This window comes from Pogonomyrmex barbatus, unplaced genomic scaffold (assembly GCF_055798465.1).
Source record: "Pogonomyrmex barbatus isolate J1 unplaced genomic scaffold, ASM5579846v1 scaffold2, whole genome shotgun sequence".
Classification (NCBI taxonomy): domain Eukaryota; kingdom Metazoa; phylum Arthropoda; class Insecta; order Hymenoptera; family Formicidae; genus Pogonomyrmex; species Pogonomyrmex barbatus.
Window position 1 is genome coordinate 12,209,864 of NW_028297116.1, and position 18,082 is coordinate 12,227,945.

Genomic DNA, 18,082 nt, shown 5'->3' on the forward strand with positions numbered 1-18,082 from the left:
GTGTGTGTGTGTGTGTGTGTGTGTGTGTGTGTGTGTGTGTGTGCATGACGAAGATAAAGAAAATAAAGGATAAAGAGGACAAGGGTTGAAATCGATAAACCATTCCGCCAGCTCAAGCTCAGGCCAGTTCACCTGAAACTAGCTGAGTACTGGATAACGTTGTAATATCCATTGTGTCCGACAGAAAGAACTCTCGTGTCGGGAATCATTAAAATCCAATTTTACAATCGGTGACGCAAGCTGAGCCGAAATAACCTCTTAATCAGTAGATTCATATTTTTCGAGGATTTCTTTTATCGAATAACTGATATTACTACCGTTAGTGTTATTTTTTTTCATAGTTATTAATTTTCCATTGATTTTATGTTCCTTAAATAATTTCCTTTAATATAGTATTTGTTATTTTTCTATGCTACGTTATTTTTCTCTGCATTTAAAAGAATATATTTAAGCACGTTTAATAAACGATACTATTGGTATTAATAAAAAACATAATCTTATTATTTACTATATAACGTTGGCTATTATCTTACGTATTGTGCTACTATTGATTAATTACTGCACCAATGGCATGTACAATTGAAGAGTCGAAAGAATCAAAGAAACTCGATTGAATGTCTAGAGAAGGCTAGATTGGCAATAGATTGTCAATCGGATAGAGCTCGTTTAAATTGTATTATTGACCGAGACATGTAAACCAATATATACCATCAACGATAAATGCCCATCGACCGGAAGTAACGTGCTCTCCTCTCCTGCTACATGCAGCCCTCGAAATCCTCTTCCTTTTCTACCTACGTTGTACTCGAGCATATTCAGTCATAACGTCAGTGCGCTTTCCTATTTTGTATTCACGAATTCCTTGATCAAGGATGTGTTTCCTAAATGTCTGAGTCCGCAGTGAAAATATCTCTCTTCTCTTCAATCTCCAAGACGAGATACTGCAGCAATGCGATTCCGATCAGCGCAGTTTCTTGTCGGCCTAGTATGCACATTGCCTAACCTAGTTTAGTGGAAAATGTAACGGGCGAAATACGCAAATATTTTCGCGACTGATATATCACCACGAAGAAATCTTGAAATTAAATATTTTTTTTTAATTTTTGTAATAAAAAATATAACGTACATTGCATTCAATTGTAAACTTTAATCTGTTAAACTTGTTTTATTACTTGTTATAAGCAAAGTATCTTCATATTAAGAAAAAAAAAAATTAAAAAATATTTATTAAGATTTTTAAATTTATTTTGGTTTGCGTTAGAAAACATTTTATGCGATATTACCACTCGCGAGTGTTTGTCAAAACGGTCACTGGGCGATTGAGGTGGTAGGTGCAGCGGAATCGAAGATCGATTTAAACTTGCTTACAACGCCATTTCAGGCAGGTGTTGCCGCCTAACTAAGGTGCCATTTCGCGCACGTGGAGCCCACCGAGGAGTCAACATCTCTGATGTATGGCGTGATGTAATTGAGCATTCCTGATTCGCCGATCTTTCTTGAGACGCTTCTTATTACATTCGTCGGTACTGGGTCTTTTGTACCTGGAGTTCACAGAAACATTAAAGTGATGAATAACGCAGTTAAATAAGACGGGCACGGGCAAGCAAGATCAGTGGTAAATGAAAAGGAATATATAATTCGTTTCGTGCTTTAATTAAGAAGAAATTAATTACTCTAAGGATGACGCTTCGCAGATACGGCCGTTTTCAAAGAACTCAGAAAATATCTTTTTTTACTTTTTGTATATAAATGTCTCAAATTTATTATATCATAATCCTCATTAATTATGATTATTAATTACTACTAATCATATATTTAACTATTACTTTGATCAGTTCTGCTTTTAATTAAGTGAATTTATATTCTTTTCGTCAATGTTGTCATCAATTTTATCTTGATTATCCTAATTAGCATTGCTGATTAAAAAAATCAATTAAATGCAAGTCGTTCCAGATCACAGGGTCGATGATTTTTCTTTAAAACAACTGAGATCGTCCTATCACCGTCCGCTAGTCGACGATGTTAATATTTGCATTTCATTTCCATTCTGAGCGCCGAAATGCGATAAATTCGGTCAACGGGTTTTCTTACATGCGCTACTGCGTGCAAACCGTTCGATCGATAGTCGAATAACGAGGAAATTAATTAATTATTACGCGTGGTCTGCGCGTGAGAGACGAGCGCAGCCACGGTCTCCGAAAGAGGTGGCTTCACGGGATAACGATTACTCAGAGCTTGATATTACGCGCGTCCTGATGGTGATAAATGTTACTTCGAAGCCATTTATTATCATATGCCGAACTAAATTAACTTGAGCACACACCCAAATGAACAAATTTATAACTATAATTATAGTGAATTTTATTGCGAATTTAACATAAAAATTTCTCAACTAACAAATAAACTCTAGAAAGAATTTAAAAATAAATATCAATCATCCCCAATTGTTATTCACCCTTCAATGAAAAATATATTTCAGTACGTAAATATTATTTCTTTTAAAAATATCAATTAATCGAAAATATATTGCTTAACACACTGCTTAATAATTCGCGATGCTTTTTATTCAAATGTGCTCGTCAGAATCGTATCAGTCAAAGAATTAAGCTTTTCGAGGAAAGTTCTTGTTTATGAATGATCAATCACGTATCTTCGCAAAGAAATAATAATATAAAAATATATATTATTTTCGTGACGTATCAATTTGTACTTCCGTAGTTAATCAGTCTTCCTTGGGCTTATGTCAGTGCACAATTATATCACGTATCCTCGCACGATGTAAGGGCGTAAGCGAGCAACCCCGAAAGGGAGCGAGATTTTCCCAAATGGGTGGTGGTGTGCCGCAGGTGTGCCGTTCGGAGCAGGCAGAGTTTGCTGTGGCTGTTGGCCGACACAGAGCGGCACGGCGCGCTATGCTTTTATTTCCTCGACTTTCTCCAGCCCCCAAACGGTCGGCTGGCTGGTCGGTCGGCCTGCCGTCTGCTCGAACGAGAAGGTGAACAGCGAAGGGTGGCGGACGCTGTGGGGATCTAGGGGTGGCTGGTTGGGCTGGTAGGAGAGGCAGGTATCGATTCCATCCTGCATGGAGAGGAGAAAGACCACCCCTGCTGTTCTCCCTGCGCCTCCTATCCCTCGTCAAGTCCCCCGCGCAACCCACGCACTCCGGGTCACCGGGTCAAAGCTCACGGCCGCCGGCTCACTGTTGCTTCTTCGAAATGGGTCTCTCGCGACTGGTGCGTGGTAGTGCGTTTTTTTTTTTTCTGAACACGTACGCATAAGCGTGCTCATTGATTTGTTCCTCTGTTACCGCGACATCGCGAGATTAATCCGCCAGGCTTGTTCATTATTACCCGGTTACGCAGATTAATTATTTCGTGGGATGTAATTGAGATTCGAGAAAGTAATAACCAACGTCTTAATATTACAAGTTATAAAACTTATTTACAAAATATTTTATATCTTATGTCAAAACATGTAACTGATAAAATATTCTTTTTCACAATCTTGCCTTTTAAACGCAGAAATGATAAAGAGAATTTAGTTATATAAAGCAAATTAAATAATATTATTGAACGAAAAATTGCATGTGCAGCTTACAAGTGCATATTTTAATATTCAATACTCCTGTACAAAAAAATTATGTCATGAATATTTAGATATTGTAAAACCAATTAGTTTCTTTTTTATTTTTCTTTTTCTTATTATTTAACCATAAAAGAAATATGATCTGTATAAATTGCATAATTTATAAATTATATGTATATGTATTGTTTTATAGGAAATCTTATTAAAATATATTATACAAAAATCATAATATTTTTAAGAAAACTCACATAAGATATTTGATGATATTTTCTTAATATTCAATACAAAAGAATTTTAATAATGATTCATTAATATACTGAAAATATTTTTAAAAAATGATATATATATATATATATATATATATATATATATATATATGGGTATTAAATTTTAATATTTCTTGCAGATCTTTGTTATTGTATGCACATATACATTTATAATAAATGCGAAAAAAAATATTTTCATTACGAGTTCTACTTTTGTTTTACATTACAATTTTTATTGATATCCAAGTCTATTAACGACTTCAACGATCTAAAACAAGCGATAATATATTGATCATATTTTTCTGAGCGCAATATCCTACAAACAATCGCCTTGTTCTCCATTTCTATACTGTCCTATAAAATTACCTCTTCTTTGTACATTATCATTTATAAACGACCTAATTATTTCACAATTTAGAAAAATTACATACATACTTTTCCAAATTATGATTAAATGTATGGATATTGATTAACATGTAGTCCAATAAAATGATAATATCAAACAAGTCAGTTTTCAACGCGATGAATGTATTTTAGAGTATAATGACAATGAGATATATCTTCACATATTTATTTTTACGTAATGGTGACTATATTTTCAGCTCTTCGTTGAAACTTGACAGCTTGATAGTCTCTTTTTAACCGGTCTACTCTCACGAGCAAATATGCCCTGACATCGTCAGTATGATATAGCAGTGATAATCCAGCAGGATAGGGTCTGAGAGAGCACAATGAGGGGAGAATTGCGTTGTACATTAACTGTATAAATTTACTTTGTCCATCTCCGGAAACCACTAATATTGTGCCGCGCTAAATCTGCATAATTATCATATATAAAATTAGCAATACTCTAAAAAGTTCGTTTATTAATTATCGTTTAATAATTATCAATATTGATTGTAAATTGTTTCAGAACTGCTTTGTAATTAGTAGTTTTATGTTTTAATATAAAAAAAGAATAAATTCGTAACTGTGAATAATCAATAACACATTTATGTTATATTTTATTATATAGTTTTATATATAATAAATTAGCGCGCGCAGCTAATTTTCAATTTAACTCAAATATCTCAAAACTGTCTAAATATATAAATATAAATAAAAGTTTTAATTGTTGTTTTATAATTTAATTATTATTGATAAGATATTGATTTGCAATAAGGAAAAGCTGTATTATTCATTATACACACATATAATAGAGAAGTTTAATGTTGAAATACAGCTATGCAATTTGTTAAACTCGTAGCACACGTGGCTTGCGGCTTCAATTAACGTCCAATTATTTTCAAGGCACTTAATCAACGAATGCAGACATACCGTACGCTCTCCCTGAACTATTTAATTCTACTGCTGTTCGTGCCTCTGCGCAGCAAATTTTTAATTACCGAGCGAAGCTTAGTACTTATCCATACACGTGAAATGCATTATTCTTTGTGTTCATCGTCATCATTGTGAATCAATTCCAATTTCTTGATATTTCTTTTTTTGTGTATAACAATAACTTGTTTCTGTACAAACTTTGAAAATAAGTTTGTTAATAAAATGTTTAATACGATATTTAATACAAATTAACATACAGAATATCTTAAAATTATCACAAAAATCTTTATTACTACAGATACTACTAGAAATACATTTACTGACACATATCTATAAAATTTTCAAGGAATTAATAATTAAAAATATATTTTTGTTGATTTAAGCTTTAGAATTAAAAATTAAAAATTTTTAAATTATATTTTTCAAATAAACTTTTCAGCAAAATCTTATCTTAAAACTTAATTATACAAATACAAGATATTAAAAATGGAACATTTATTTTTTGTTTTTAAAACAGTCGATATATAATTATATATATTTTCAATTATAACTTACTATATATTCTGCGTGATTATAATACATTAAATATTACTCATTTGCGAGTGGTAAATAGTTATCGACAATTTTATAGACAACTCGTTCGGAAGATCTTGACGTCAGTGGAACGGTTGAATAATGAACTGTCGATACTGTTGAGCGTAGATGATGTCAGAAATTCTCTTTCGCGATTCGCAATTTCCACTGTGTAAACTTTCTCTCTATACATCTTCTTTAAGGGAACTATTTTGAGATTTCTTTATTAAAATAACATTTACTTTGAATAAACTTGTTTAAATAAAACTTTTAAATAGAAAATAGTACGTATTTTATCAAAATAGGGTTCAATCAACTTGAAAGTAACATTTTCAGTTAAATTGTATTTTAAAACTTTTAAATTTTCTTATTATATTTTTCTATTAAATGAAGAAATTTCTTGTTTCACATGGATCTTGCCAGGTAAAATAACGAATGCGTAAAAGGTTCATCAACATCCTTAAAATTCTTGAGGATCTGTGCGTAAGAAATGTATAAATATACTTCAAGGCTGTGGAATACTTTAAAACATAGAATATGTACGAAAAATTATACATTAATAGCGTGCTTAAGTTAGCGGCATCTTTGAATATTTGATGAAACCTAGGCAGAAACATTTTTCCTTTGGAATCCTTTTGTAAGTTCTGTATGAAGGCAGAGACTCTTAGGAAAGATGCATTTCAAATTTGTATCAGAAATAAATACCACACTAACTTAATATCAAACGTATTGATAGGGAAGATATTCTCGCTCGACTGATATTTTATTGTGTAGGATTAAATAGATAATACTTTTTAACATTGATCCTTTTCTTTTATGATTAATTACGTGTTTTTAGATTGCTTAAGATTATGCACACGTATGCATTCCTGCTTCTTCTTAATCTTTTATTTTATTAAACAGAAATAATACACACATAATTTAATCGCATTTAATGAATAAAATTGATCTTATTATTAAAACTATTATTAGAAAAATGATAAAAAATCGGTAAAAAAAATTTTATTTAGACATAGTCAGCTTTCTGGAGAACGTCTCTGAGGAAAAACGAGCAAGAGGAACTACGAATTCACATTTATGAGGAGAAACGAGGAAAGCAAACACTTGTAATCGATGTGAATTCAAACCGACACTCAGATGTGTATCTCGGAGTGATGCGTCCTCCGTTCGTTCTGTTTACAAGAAAGGAAATCCACCGAGCAGACATCCTGACGGAATGTCGTTTTCGTGCTGCGAAAGGATTGGAAAAGCAGACGCGAAAAAGTGGCCAATTCTTTTCTCTTCCTTCTGATCCTCTCGGATCCACTTGGAGTCGGTCCAGGAAGCGACCATGGAGAATTTTGCATGGAGAATAACAGCGTTCCTGGACTATTTGGAAATGTTGCGGTAGACGGAGATCTCAATTCGAGAGGCGGAATGGGATCGATCGAATCGGTAAGGGCAAATCTCACGGGGGAGGAGGGGAAGGGGTGAAGGAGATTCGAGAACAACATGAGCTATCGAGAGATTTAAATTGAACCGGCGCCAAAGCGAGGAAATACCGGTATTATGCTCAGGTATCATGCATGTTTCCGTGAGTGTTCATAGCCCTCGCATAAATCGACAATAGATCATTAGTAAAATATAGGATCGTTGATCCTGAAATTGGTAATTTGCACGGATGTCGCAATCGCTGTTGAGATTAACGGGGTAAGCTACTGTACAATTTCCGACTAATAGATTTTCGAGTTACTGGCAATTACACGACCGCGTGCGCCCGCATGGATCTCGATAATTTATGCAGTTGATAATTAATCTCTACACGGTAAACGGAATGTATTATGACGTAGGATGCGTGCGCCCCCATGTGCACGCTATTTGTCAGAAAACCTCGCGGTACGCTGACTATTTTGTTGGGTATTATGCACTGGATGCAGACTCGCGGCCGGATATATTCCGTTGATGGATTGCAAATATAATAACGAGACGGGGTAGTAGTGATGGTGGTGGTGGTGGTGGTGGTGGTGGGTGTGTCAGGCATTCGAACGTGGTTGCCGGAGAGCGCGGGAGCTGTGTTTACAGCTCGCGGTTAGTGTCGACTGCCGAGAGAATAAACAGCAGCTGGGCTAATCTGCAATGCAGATGCAAGTACTTCTGTAACTTGTAACGTGAGCATCCTAAGAGACTCTTGACGGCGAACTAGCCGAGCCCGAATTGTAGACGACCATGCATATGATGAGGGCAAATTTGCCAATACCACAATGGCCGTTCATATGCAGCTTGCGGTATTCTGCATGCGGACAATATATCCCGATGGAGTGTGTCTCGAATGTCAACAATTCTTGTCGTGCAAAATATATTTTGGTAGCAATTATTAAGCATGCACATCAACTCACGTAATTACACCGATTTGATATATACGTTATTTAATTCGTTAATTTGTTAATTAAGTCTTAAATATATCCGCTCACGTTTTTATGCGGGATGAAGCTACTCGTTTTAAAGATTATTCACGGTTCATGAAAATTTGTTTGCGTTCATAGCTTTTGCAGTCCTGTTGCAATTAATATTTCGCTTAAGGCAGCGAAACGTTAAATGAAATAATTTACCTCGACTATTAGTTGAAAATCAGGATTTCACATTTTGATTGTGAGATAAACGGTTCTCCTTTGTGGAATGGCAAGCTGATATAAAATGTATAATTATATTTTTTACGGAACGTGATTTATTGTTGTCAATTTTTGTTATTGCTGGCATATTTATAAAACAATGCTGATTGTACGAAAGAAATAAATTTCTGAGATGCAAATACGTATTCAATCAATAACTATTTGCTTTTAGAAAATACATTTTAAAACACAAAACAAACATATAAACTTTTAACATGATACAATGTTGCCATAAAATAAAAATATTGTCGTTATATCTTCTCTTATCTGCGATTGCGAATCAGTAAACACAATATCAATATAGTGTTAGAAGCACGCGTTTAATGGTTCTTTTTAAAGAATTCAACGAGAATAAAAATACGCTTTTAATACGAACAAAAGTTTATCGCAATATTTTGATCCATGCTGTTTGTTGTTTATGGTCAAATCTCGGTTATCAGTAACCTAAAGATGCAATCTTGTTTCTAAATTTTGCTAAAACTCATCGCGAACACATGTTGTATGTCGCCAAATTGCTTGGGATCAAGCTCACATTTATATCCTTTCCATTTATATCCTGCAAACATTATATCCTGCACATTTATATCCTTTAAATATCGCTCAATTTTGAATTAATTTATATATAATAAAGAAGGCAAATAATGATTCACTAACAGTTAAAAATCAAACGACAATATTCAATCGTTATATACGTACATGCAAATGTGAATATCGTTGTAATTGCAAATATCGCAAGTAATCGTTCATTGGTAAAATTTTAGACACGTGGTTGAAATTTAGATCGGTTCGGAATTTCGTTTTTTCCTAATGACTTTTATTAGTAATTTACCCATTCCAGAATTGATATTACCTGAGACCAGAAATCTGAGAGGAAGAGAGATATTAAGGTACAGATTTGAAAATAAATAAGCAACAGAAAGGGAGGGGGGAGAGAGAGAGAGAGAGAGAGAGAGAGAGAGATTTCTGATTCATGAACGAATAGTCAGATCGACAAACTATTAAATTCTTTAAAAAGCGACACGCGAATGATATCGATCAAGTCTAGTCGATCAGTACAACGTTATGGAAATAGAGTCGCGCGCCGTTCGTCCGGAGGGCCAATAGGTGTCGGAGGCGCTTCGGTTGTTCCGGGACTTTGTTGAGAAACTAGAACGAGCTTATATCGCCTTCGATGGCGTCGTAGGATCGTGCCTGGGTCATGCCTGGGGCGGCACCAACCACGGCGCGGAGGACGACGACGTTGACGTTATTCCGCGAAATTCAGAATCCAATATCGCAGAACGCGCTTTATTCTCTCTGCCCATCGGCTTAGCCCTCCGTCCTTACCTCTTACCACTCTCGAATACTCCTCTGGGGTACACCCCATGTGTATCCATTTATTCTTCCTTTCATCTCACTTGACTCTCTAGTTTTTCGGAAGAAAAAAGATTTTAACAGTTTCGTCGATCTGATTCGTTCACGAGATCTCTCTGTTTTTGTCTTTCTTTTCTCTCTGTCGCTTATTTTCGAATCTATACCTTAGTATCTTTCTTCCTCTCAGGCTCCCTTCTCGGGTGATATCAATTCTGGAGTGGGTAAACGTCTATAGTAAACAACGGCCGATATGTCGATATTCCTAGGTAGCGAAGACAGGGGAAATAGGCCGTGTATTTGAAAGGATCGGTACCACAAAACACACACATCTATACATATACTCATGAGGAAAGAGGCTGTATCTGTGAAGAAGACGGCCGGATTATAAAATAACCAGATAGACCAGACGAAAAACTTTTATCGAAATCTTCAAACTTTTTTATCGAAAAAAAGATATAAAATCTTCAATCGAAATTCGAACGTTTTTCGTTATATGATATTTGTATGAGTAACTACTTTCACATCTTTTTCTAGTAATAATGAAGCTCTCCATTGGAATAAATTATTTATTTTATCAATAAGAGAGGATAATCATATTTTAAAGCAAACTGACTCTTTGATTGATAGAAATTAATGGATGTAAAGTGTTATATAATTCGATGAGTGCATCTAGCAATCACTCAAGTGAATAAGTAGTAGTTGAAAGTGACTGGTTTTTTTATCTTTGAATTCAATAAGTCATATTCAATTGTCACTTACCGGCTCAATGAGCGCTTATACTGAATGTACATAATGCTTGTATTACATGAAAGTAGAATCAGGAATTCGCCTATAAAAAAACTAAATATTCTTTAAAGTACTTGATTATCTTTTACTCCATATTCTCCATATTCTCCATATTCTATCGAGAAATTTGCCTTTTGATATACGAGTATGTTGATAAACGATCGGCCAATAACGTTGTTGAAATTTAAACTTTGTCGTGCGATCAGAAGGGGGTAGGTTACTGTTCTAGAGTGCAAGCTACTGTTCTATCTATCATGCTTATATCGATCCTCGATATCAGCCCCGATCTGTTTCATTTCTCTACAAAGCCGTTCGCTATCGCGAACGGAATCTTTGGCGGTTTCAGTTGTACTAGTTACATTTCTCTTCCGATAGCATTGACTCGACAGAGTCTAAGGCTGTACTTCAGTCAGTTTCTTTTATCGTAAGTGCATGCGACGCTTTCACCACACATTGCTAAGATGTATTGAGAGCTTTTCAAGAGAGAACTACGTAACCTATCGCGGAATATGTGCACCAATTGCATATCAGAGTACCTCCCTGCCATTTCCATTTTGAGTCTGGTACCTGATTTAGATATTTTAATAGTAAAATTTGATATTCTCATTTTCCCTCGTTATCTATCTATGCGATTAGTATTTAAAGATATAAAAATACGAAGTATAAATTGAACGTATTCGTTCAATTTTTTCGAATCATTTATATTCATCATACTTGACATAGAGGCAGATTATGATTTAATAATCAGATTGTTTCATAATAAATATAAGAAAAACATTGACAATTCATTAGAAAGCTGGTTTTTGAGATATCAGATGCATATATATATATCTTTTTTAAGTAATAGATTATCAATAGATTATCAAAGTTGTTATATTTGTTTATAAAATATCTATCACATTTTGTAACTTAAAATATTTACATAAATCGCTTATTTTGATAGTGTAAGTTTACTTTTAAAAACATTGCAAAAACCAGTACAATGGATTTATTCATAATAATGTAATATTAAAACCATGTAAAAAATAAGTGTCAAAATAAGCTCTATATATTCTTAAATAAGCGATTTATACAAATAATATATCCACATATATAATTTATAAAACAATTCATTTTTAATCCTAATAACATAATAAAAGTTTTAAAAAAATTTTGTCAGCGTGATGCAACGGTCGTTTTTCGTAACGCAGATTTTCCAGGATTTCAATGTATAAAGAACGTCGCTTTCGAAAGCAGCCCTTTTACGAGCAGCCCTTTTTTGCTTTATTGACGAGGCAAAGGAATATTTTCTTTTTTTTCAATTCTGATAAACGACTACTCAAAGTAACGAACTGGAAAATACTTTCTTCTTCTTTTTTTATGAAGATTTCAGTGGGTGATAAAAACAAGTTTGCATATACGTATTCATTAAGTAAATAAATATTCACGACGTTGCACGGAAAAGCACCAATGCATCCTACATTTCAATTAAAATCTGGCAGGTCAACAAACAAGAATGTGGGTCTTGTGGTATACTCTTTACTTCTATATAGTTCCCAAGGGAAAATTAAAATAGATTTTTCTTTTGTAAGCGCGATATCTGACTGCATCCACTCGAGTTGAAAATATTAGAAAAAAGAGGATGAAAATACAATCAATATTAGATTTTATTCCTGTATCTATCCTTGTACCGTATTATTCGATAGTATTTTGCGTTATCTCGGGTCTGGAAATGCTAAAGGTGAACGAGGGTGCATTCCACCCATTTTCCTGTTCTAACATAAACAATATAACTACGTCGCGTTACGTCAATAAAACCAGCTCAGATCGAGAATCGAGTTTATGTCACGTATACATACAATTTACTCTCTATCCTTGTTTTAGATTACATATGAAACTGCTTTACAAGCAAATCATTCTTATTAGAGGCGCTCGGAAACGGAGAATGAAGAATGTAATGGTAATAAATTCTTACGGTAAATAAAATGTCCAATAAAATACGTTTTAGTGCGGTATAAAAAACAGATGTTGGTTAGGAACGTTGTTGAACGTCAAAAGTTTCTACAATTTAATGATCCGTTGAGAACAAAGAGAACAAATACTTATATGCCTTTCAAACAAATTGCTTGTCTAAACAACTATCAAACAATATATACACATATGTAATATAAAAAATTTCAAACGCTATCGCCATTTGAAAGATCCGAACAATAAAATTTCATTTGAAATTTATTATATTTTGTTGATAATCAATCAGTGATTAAATACGCTTTTGCTTTTATTATATTATATTTATTTGAAAATAAACAACTCAGAATACATAAGAAAAACAGATTCTTTGATTAATCAAAAGATAAAATTTACATAGTAAAGCTATCAAATTTATAAGTTAACAATTATAATAAAATATATGTAAAAAATGCATAAAAATAATTTTTTCAACTAGAAAATGAGAAGAACGTACAATTTTTAATTAAATTAATTAAATTAAATTAATTAAATGTTAGCTTATTCATATCGATATAAACTCGAAATGTCTGTGCAGGATAAAGCATCATGCAAAAAACTTTTGCAAACTAATTTTTTGCGCGTACTTTGATTAATTAGCGTCTGTCGTTTTTAAAGATAATCGATATTACAGATGGTCTGACCGACATGTACATGTACACAGAATACTCACATATATCATCAAAAAAGTTAATATTAATATAATAACTGTTAAATTTTTAATCAAAGTTTACATTAAAGTTACAAAATTATTATATTATTAATTTTTCATATCGATAGATTGAATCCTATTAAATATTTGTAAGTAGAATATCATTGGTGATAAAATTATATACTTCAGTGCTTGAAACTTCTCAATACTTACCGAACGTGTTGAGTTAATGATTTTACGATACTTGTGTAAGGCGTTGCAAGAAAAGTTGCAAGATCATAGAGTATAGAAACGATTTCTTGAAAGCTTCAGCGAGAATACTTTGCGACGCGCGTATCTTAAAAGTGCGCTAAAAGCTTCGCATCGTCAATTCCGCCGCGCGTGGCCGCGCTCGATCAAGTAATGACCCGACTCGACCGGCTGCCGTGTGTCTTTTTCTAAAGTTCCAGAAGTCGAAAGTAACCGTCTCGAGACGAACCGACTTTGCGAATCAATTGTGACGATTCCGGAGTTCGCGAAGGGGAAAGAAATCGAGGTCCACGTCGTGGAAACGGAGGAAATCGCGAGGGAACGAGGATATTTCGCCACTTACACGAGTATACCGCAACTGATGACGAACAGAGTTTTCCACTTTGAAGTCACGGGGATGCAGTTATCGAAGATTGGGCGATACTTTAAGAGACTTTTACTATCTGAAATCGAAATTCCGAGAAGACTGTTCTCTCCATCTTCCGCATGAAGGAAAAATTCGCTATCTATGAAATTAAAAGTGCAAAATTGTTTTTAATAGTTGCGTTTAACGATAAGAAAAATTATTATATAATAACTTAATCATTTTCATTAAGTATTCTTTAATCCAAGTAAATACTTAAACTTAATGCAATGTGCGAAAAATAATTTAAACATAATTGTATTTAAGATAAAGATTACTGTATACTGAGATTATTTTGAAAAATTAAGTTTAATTTGACGTTTTAATATTAAAAATTTTTTAAAATTAAGAAATCCGTCATTAATAGTTGATGAAAAAGTGGAAGTGCATGGATCAGAAAATTAGTGGATAATGCGAAGAAACTACAGCGCGTGATTAATTTGATAAATTTGCAAATTAATCATTAAATGCTTCACCACGTAAAACATAAACGGTTTCTATTCATGAGGATCATTTCTAGAGAGAAACGATAAAATATATTTCTACATAATGCAGTAAGAACGTAATGTTCTATTATGTATTCTCAGTGGCGCAAGTCACTCGGCTGTGTGCAGAAACGCATTTCATGGCATTCTGCATGGCTCAAAGCTACAGGAAAATTGAATAGCAAGCATAAGCCGCTCGAAACTAGATGGTCATTTACGCAGCGGAGACACTGATAATAATTGAACAAGAATATCCTGGGAATGGCGTCAAACCGAGTAATCGTCCCGACATTTCTATATTTTGCATTATCTTTTACTGCGATCGCGTATAGCACTGTAAAGGATCGTTTCCTTTCATTTTATGTACGTACGTTATACCTTCCATTAATTTTTTGACGATTATTATGATCGATCAATATTGATTTTTTAATAAAATAATTTATGCTTTTTTTTATGCGAGAGTATTAATTAGTGCAACACATTTAAATGTATTAAAAACTCGAATTCATCTAAAAATGTTTCAAGTACATCTTATGACTATTTGTTTAATCTCGCTTATCTCTTATGCACACTACGTGTCTATGAATTGTTATTACGAAACAGTAACGAAGTAAGTGTATCCATATACACATAATACATACTGTCAATGAGATACGCTTGAGAAAACTACTTTGTCTTCATGCATAATGCAGTGTCGAAACAAACTAAGTAGTGGAGGTGAGTAGACAAAGAAAAAAAAAAAAAAAAGAATGAATCTCCTCGGAGTCGTTAGTAGCGGTGAACCGGCAACTCGAATCGCAGTATCCCAACCCCTAAATCATCGCCGTTCTTGCGGCTCCTTCCTTCCAGTGTCGTCCGCTCTCATACCTCCGACTAGCGACCGTCACGGGCACTGCTCGCGATCAAATTAAAACGCTCCTTGAATGAGCTCGTTAACGGCATCGTGGCGCGCCGTTCTCGGGGAAAGACTCATTAAATTTATGTCGCACCGGAAGTTTTATCCAGAAACGACGAATCGCTCCGTCCTGAAGTCGCGAGGAACCTTTCTTGTCTTTCCATGTCGCCGTCACGTAGTCTAGCATCGCGAATACTATAACGAAGAACCCTTCTCTTCGCTCCTCCTCCTTCCTCCTCGAAAAGGGAAGAAAAGAGGAAAGACGGAGACCTGCAATCCCGCGAGTGCCCCGCACAAACGAGAAATTCTCCGCTAGGAGCAAAATAATTTGTTCGTTGGTTTAATTCATTTACTTGCTTGTAGATCTGTCCCATTTGCATTATTCGGAGGTATCGTTAATCACGCGATTGTTTACGCTATATGACGCCGAGAAACTCGCTGTGAACTCACTGACGTCTTTGCTTGCGACGCGATAGAGCAACTAAAATTCAAACATTTGCTTAGCTTCCCTGAATAGTTTTGACATTCTTGTGTATGAGAATGTATGATCTAACACGATAATAGAAACATCATTAAAAATTACACGAAATTAATGATAAGTAATAAATAAAGTATTATTTCTATTTTATTGCGGAAGTATAAAGATTATAATTAATAATACAAACTAATTTAAAGAGATTGCATGAGTTAACAATAGAAAGAGAGAGAGAGAGAGAGAGAGAGAGAGAGAGAGAGAGAGAAGAGAGAGAGAGAGAGAGAGAGAGAGAGAGAGAGAGAGAGAGAGAGAGAGAGAGAGAGAGAGAGAGAGAGAGAGAGAGAGAGAGAGAGAGAGAGAGAGAGAGAGAGAGGAGAGAGAGAGAGAGAGAGAGAGAGAGAGAGAGAGAGAGAGAGAGAGAGAGAGAGAGAGAGAGAGAGAGAGAGGAGAGAGAGAGAGAGAGAGAGAGAGAGAGAGAGAGTAGTGTGAATTTTTGTTCTTTATATATATTTTATCATGTTTTGTCAAATATGCGTACGTCAGAAATACGAGAACGAAGTAATAGGAGGTAATTCCATGGAACATGGTTGGATAAAACAAGTGAGGAACAATATGTCCTTTATTTCTACGGCCACCCAAAGACATTTATCTGCTGGGAGTTATCCGATGTCTGGCTAGAACATCACTTTTCCACTCTGCCCGTAATCGTGGGAGCGAATGAGTTTGTAAACAAGTTTGCCCCGAGAGGTTTTTCTCTTCACGCAATCCTGCCTTTCAGTCCGTGAATACAACTATTCACTTTTCAATTAAAATAAAAAAACAAATAGAGGAAAAAAAAAGAAGTTTTCGTTAAATATCTACCAGTCTCATCTCGCTTATTAATAGATAAGAAAAGGGGCTTGTGAACGTCGCAAATGAGCCTCGAGGCATTATTCAAAGATTTTGATGAGAAAGACGTATGCTGAAACGAACATTGTACATCAGAAATAGCGCGGAAAATATCAGAGCGTGGATACCAGGAAGTACGCGACTGTATCAAATGGCAGAGTATTATTTATGACCATCGGGATGATATAATGGAAAATTTGTGTACTATATAGTATCGCGATAAGATGAATTTTTGCAGAAAAATGACAATTATTGTTTATATATATATATATATATATATATATATATATATATATATATTTGTTATAATTACTAAGACATTCTATTTTACATTAATATTTTCTTGAGGGCTTTATAAATTAAAAGAACAATTTATATATATATATATATATATATATATAATAAATTAGTTATATATAAATAAAATATATAATAAATTAGTGTAATAAATTTCATTATATTTACAGATCGATTTATTTCACTATATAATGAAATTACTGTATAAAGTATATAAGATATACAAAATATATGTAAATAATATATAAAATAAATTACATATAAAACTTGAGGTTATATTTCAATATAAAAATTTTAGTATTGCTTGCGTGTCATGGTATTGCCATGTTTAATCTTTTCGCATTAAAAAATCGCATTGAACGAGTAGGTAGTGTTATCAGCATAGTCGTTTATCCATGTTCGATTAAAATCATATTTTTTGTGAATTAATCGAAGCTAGATTTCTCTGTATCCCTGTACGATTAGCATGATGATAGTCTAGATAGAGCGCACTCGTTACTCGGATTGGTAACGGTCCTGTGATCGTGTGGCGCGAAGGATGGAATCCGTCGACGTGGAAGCGGATGGCGGAGGCGAACGACGTGCGAAACTCATTAATCACTTGGTAATTAAATCATGCTCGAGCCGGCGTCAACGGCACACGCTTAATTGCCAACCCTACTAGCCTGGGTATCTCTCAATCTCCCTCTCACTCGAACTCTCGATCTCAGTGTCCTCCCGTACATTCCGTAGATGTCTATGGCGTCGGATCGTGAAACTTTCTCTTCCGCTCGACAACTAACCATAGAAGATGAAAATCCATCCATTCTATGGCAACAAGGATTATGAGTACAAGCACAATTGAATTACTTACATTATTACTTTTGCTAATTTCTATTAAGAGAGTTTTGCACATTATAATTTTAATTGTATTTAAACAAATTAGGAAAGCGAAGTTAAGTTATAATATAAATAAAAGCAAAGTGTTTTTTTTTTTTTCTTAATGTTAAGTTCATTAGAGATATTCAAAGCAAGAAATTATAGTAATAGATTCAGTATAATACATATAATTTATTATTAGCTTCAACTAGAACGTTATATAGAAAATTTAAGTTACCTTACGTATAATTTCTATAACGCTACTACATTTTATTCAACATTACATTTGAATTTTTAGATGATTGGCCGCCAACGAGACCTTGAAAAAGTACTTGTGAAATTCCTTGAAGTCTTCAATAAATT

The 18,082-nt window shown here is 34.1% G+C and overlaps 1 protein-coding gene across 4 annotated transcripts in view; it reads right to left on the reverse strand.

Annotated features, from left to right (window-relative positions):
• The window catches only part of LOC105428460 (uncharacterized), a 59,717-nt gene that overhangs the window by 11,580 nt on the left and 30,055 nt on the right, over positions 1-18,082 (reverse strand). For 2 of the 4 annotated variants that reach the window (XM_089075830.1, XM_011640797.3), the window contains exon 2: positions 1,369-1,541. The exons of the other annotated variants lie outside the window; for them this stretch is intronic. Coding sequence is in view for 1 of the 2 variants with exons in the window: in XM_011640797.3 (XP_011639099.2) it covers positions 1,369-1,445 (77 nt within the window). In the remaining variant the exon portion in view is untranslated. The remainder of the gene's footprint in view (positions 1-1,368; positions 1,542-18,082) is intronic. 4 annotated transcript variants of the gene reach the window in all.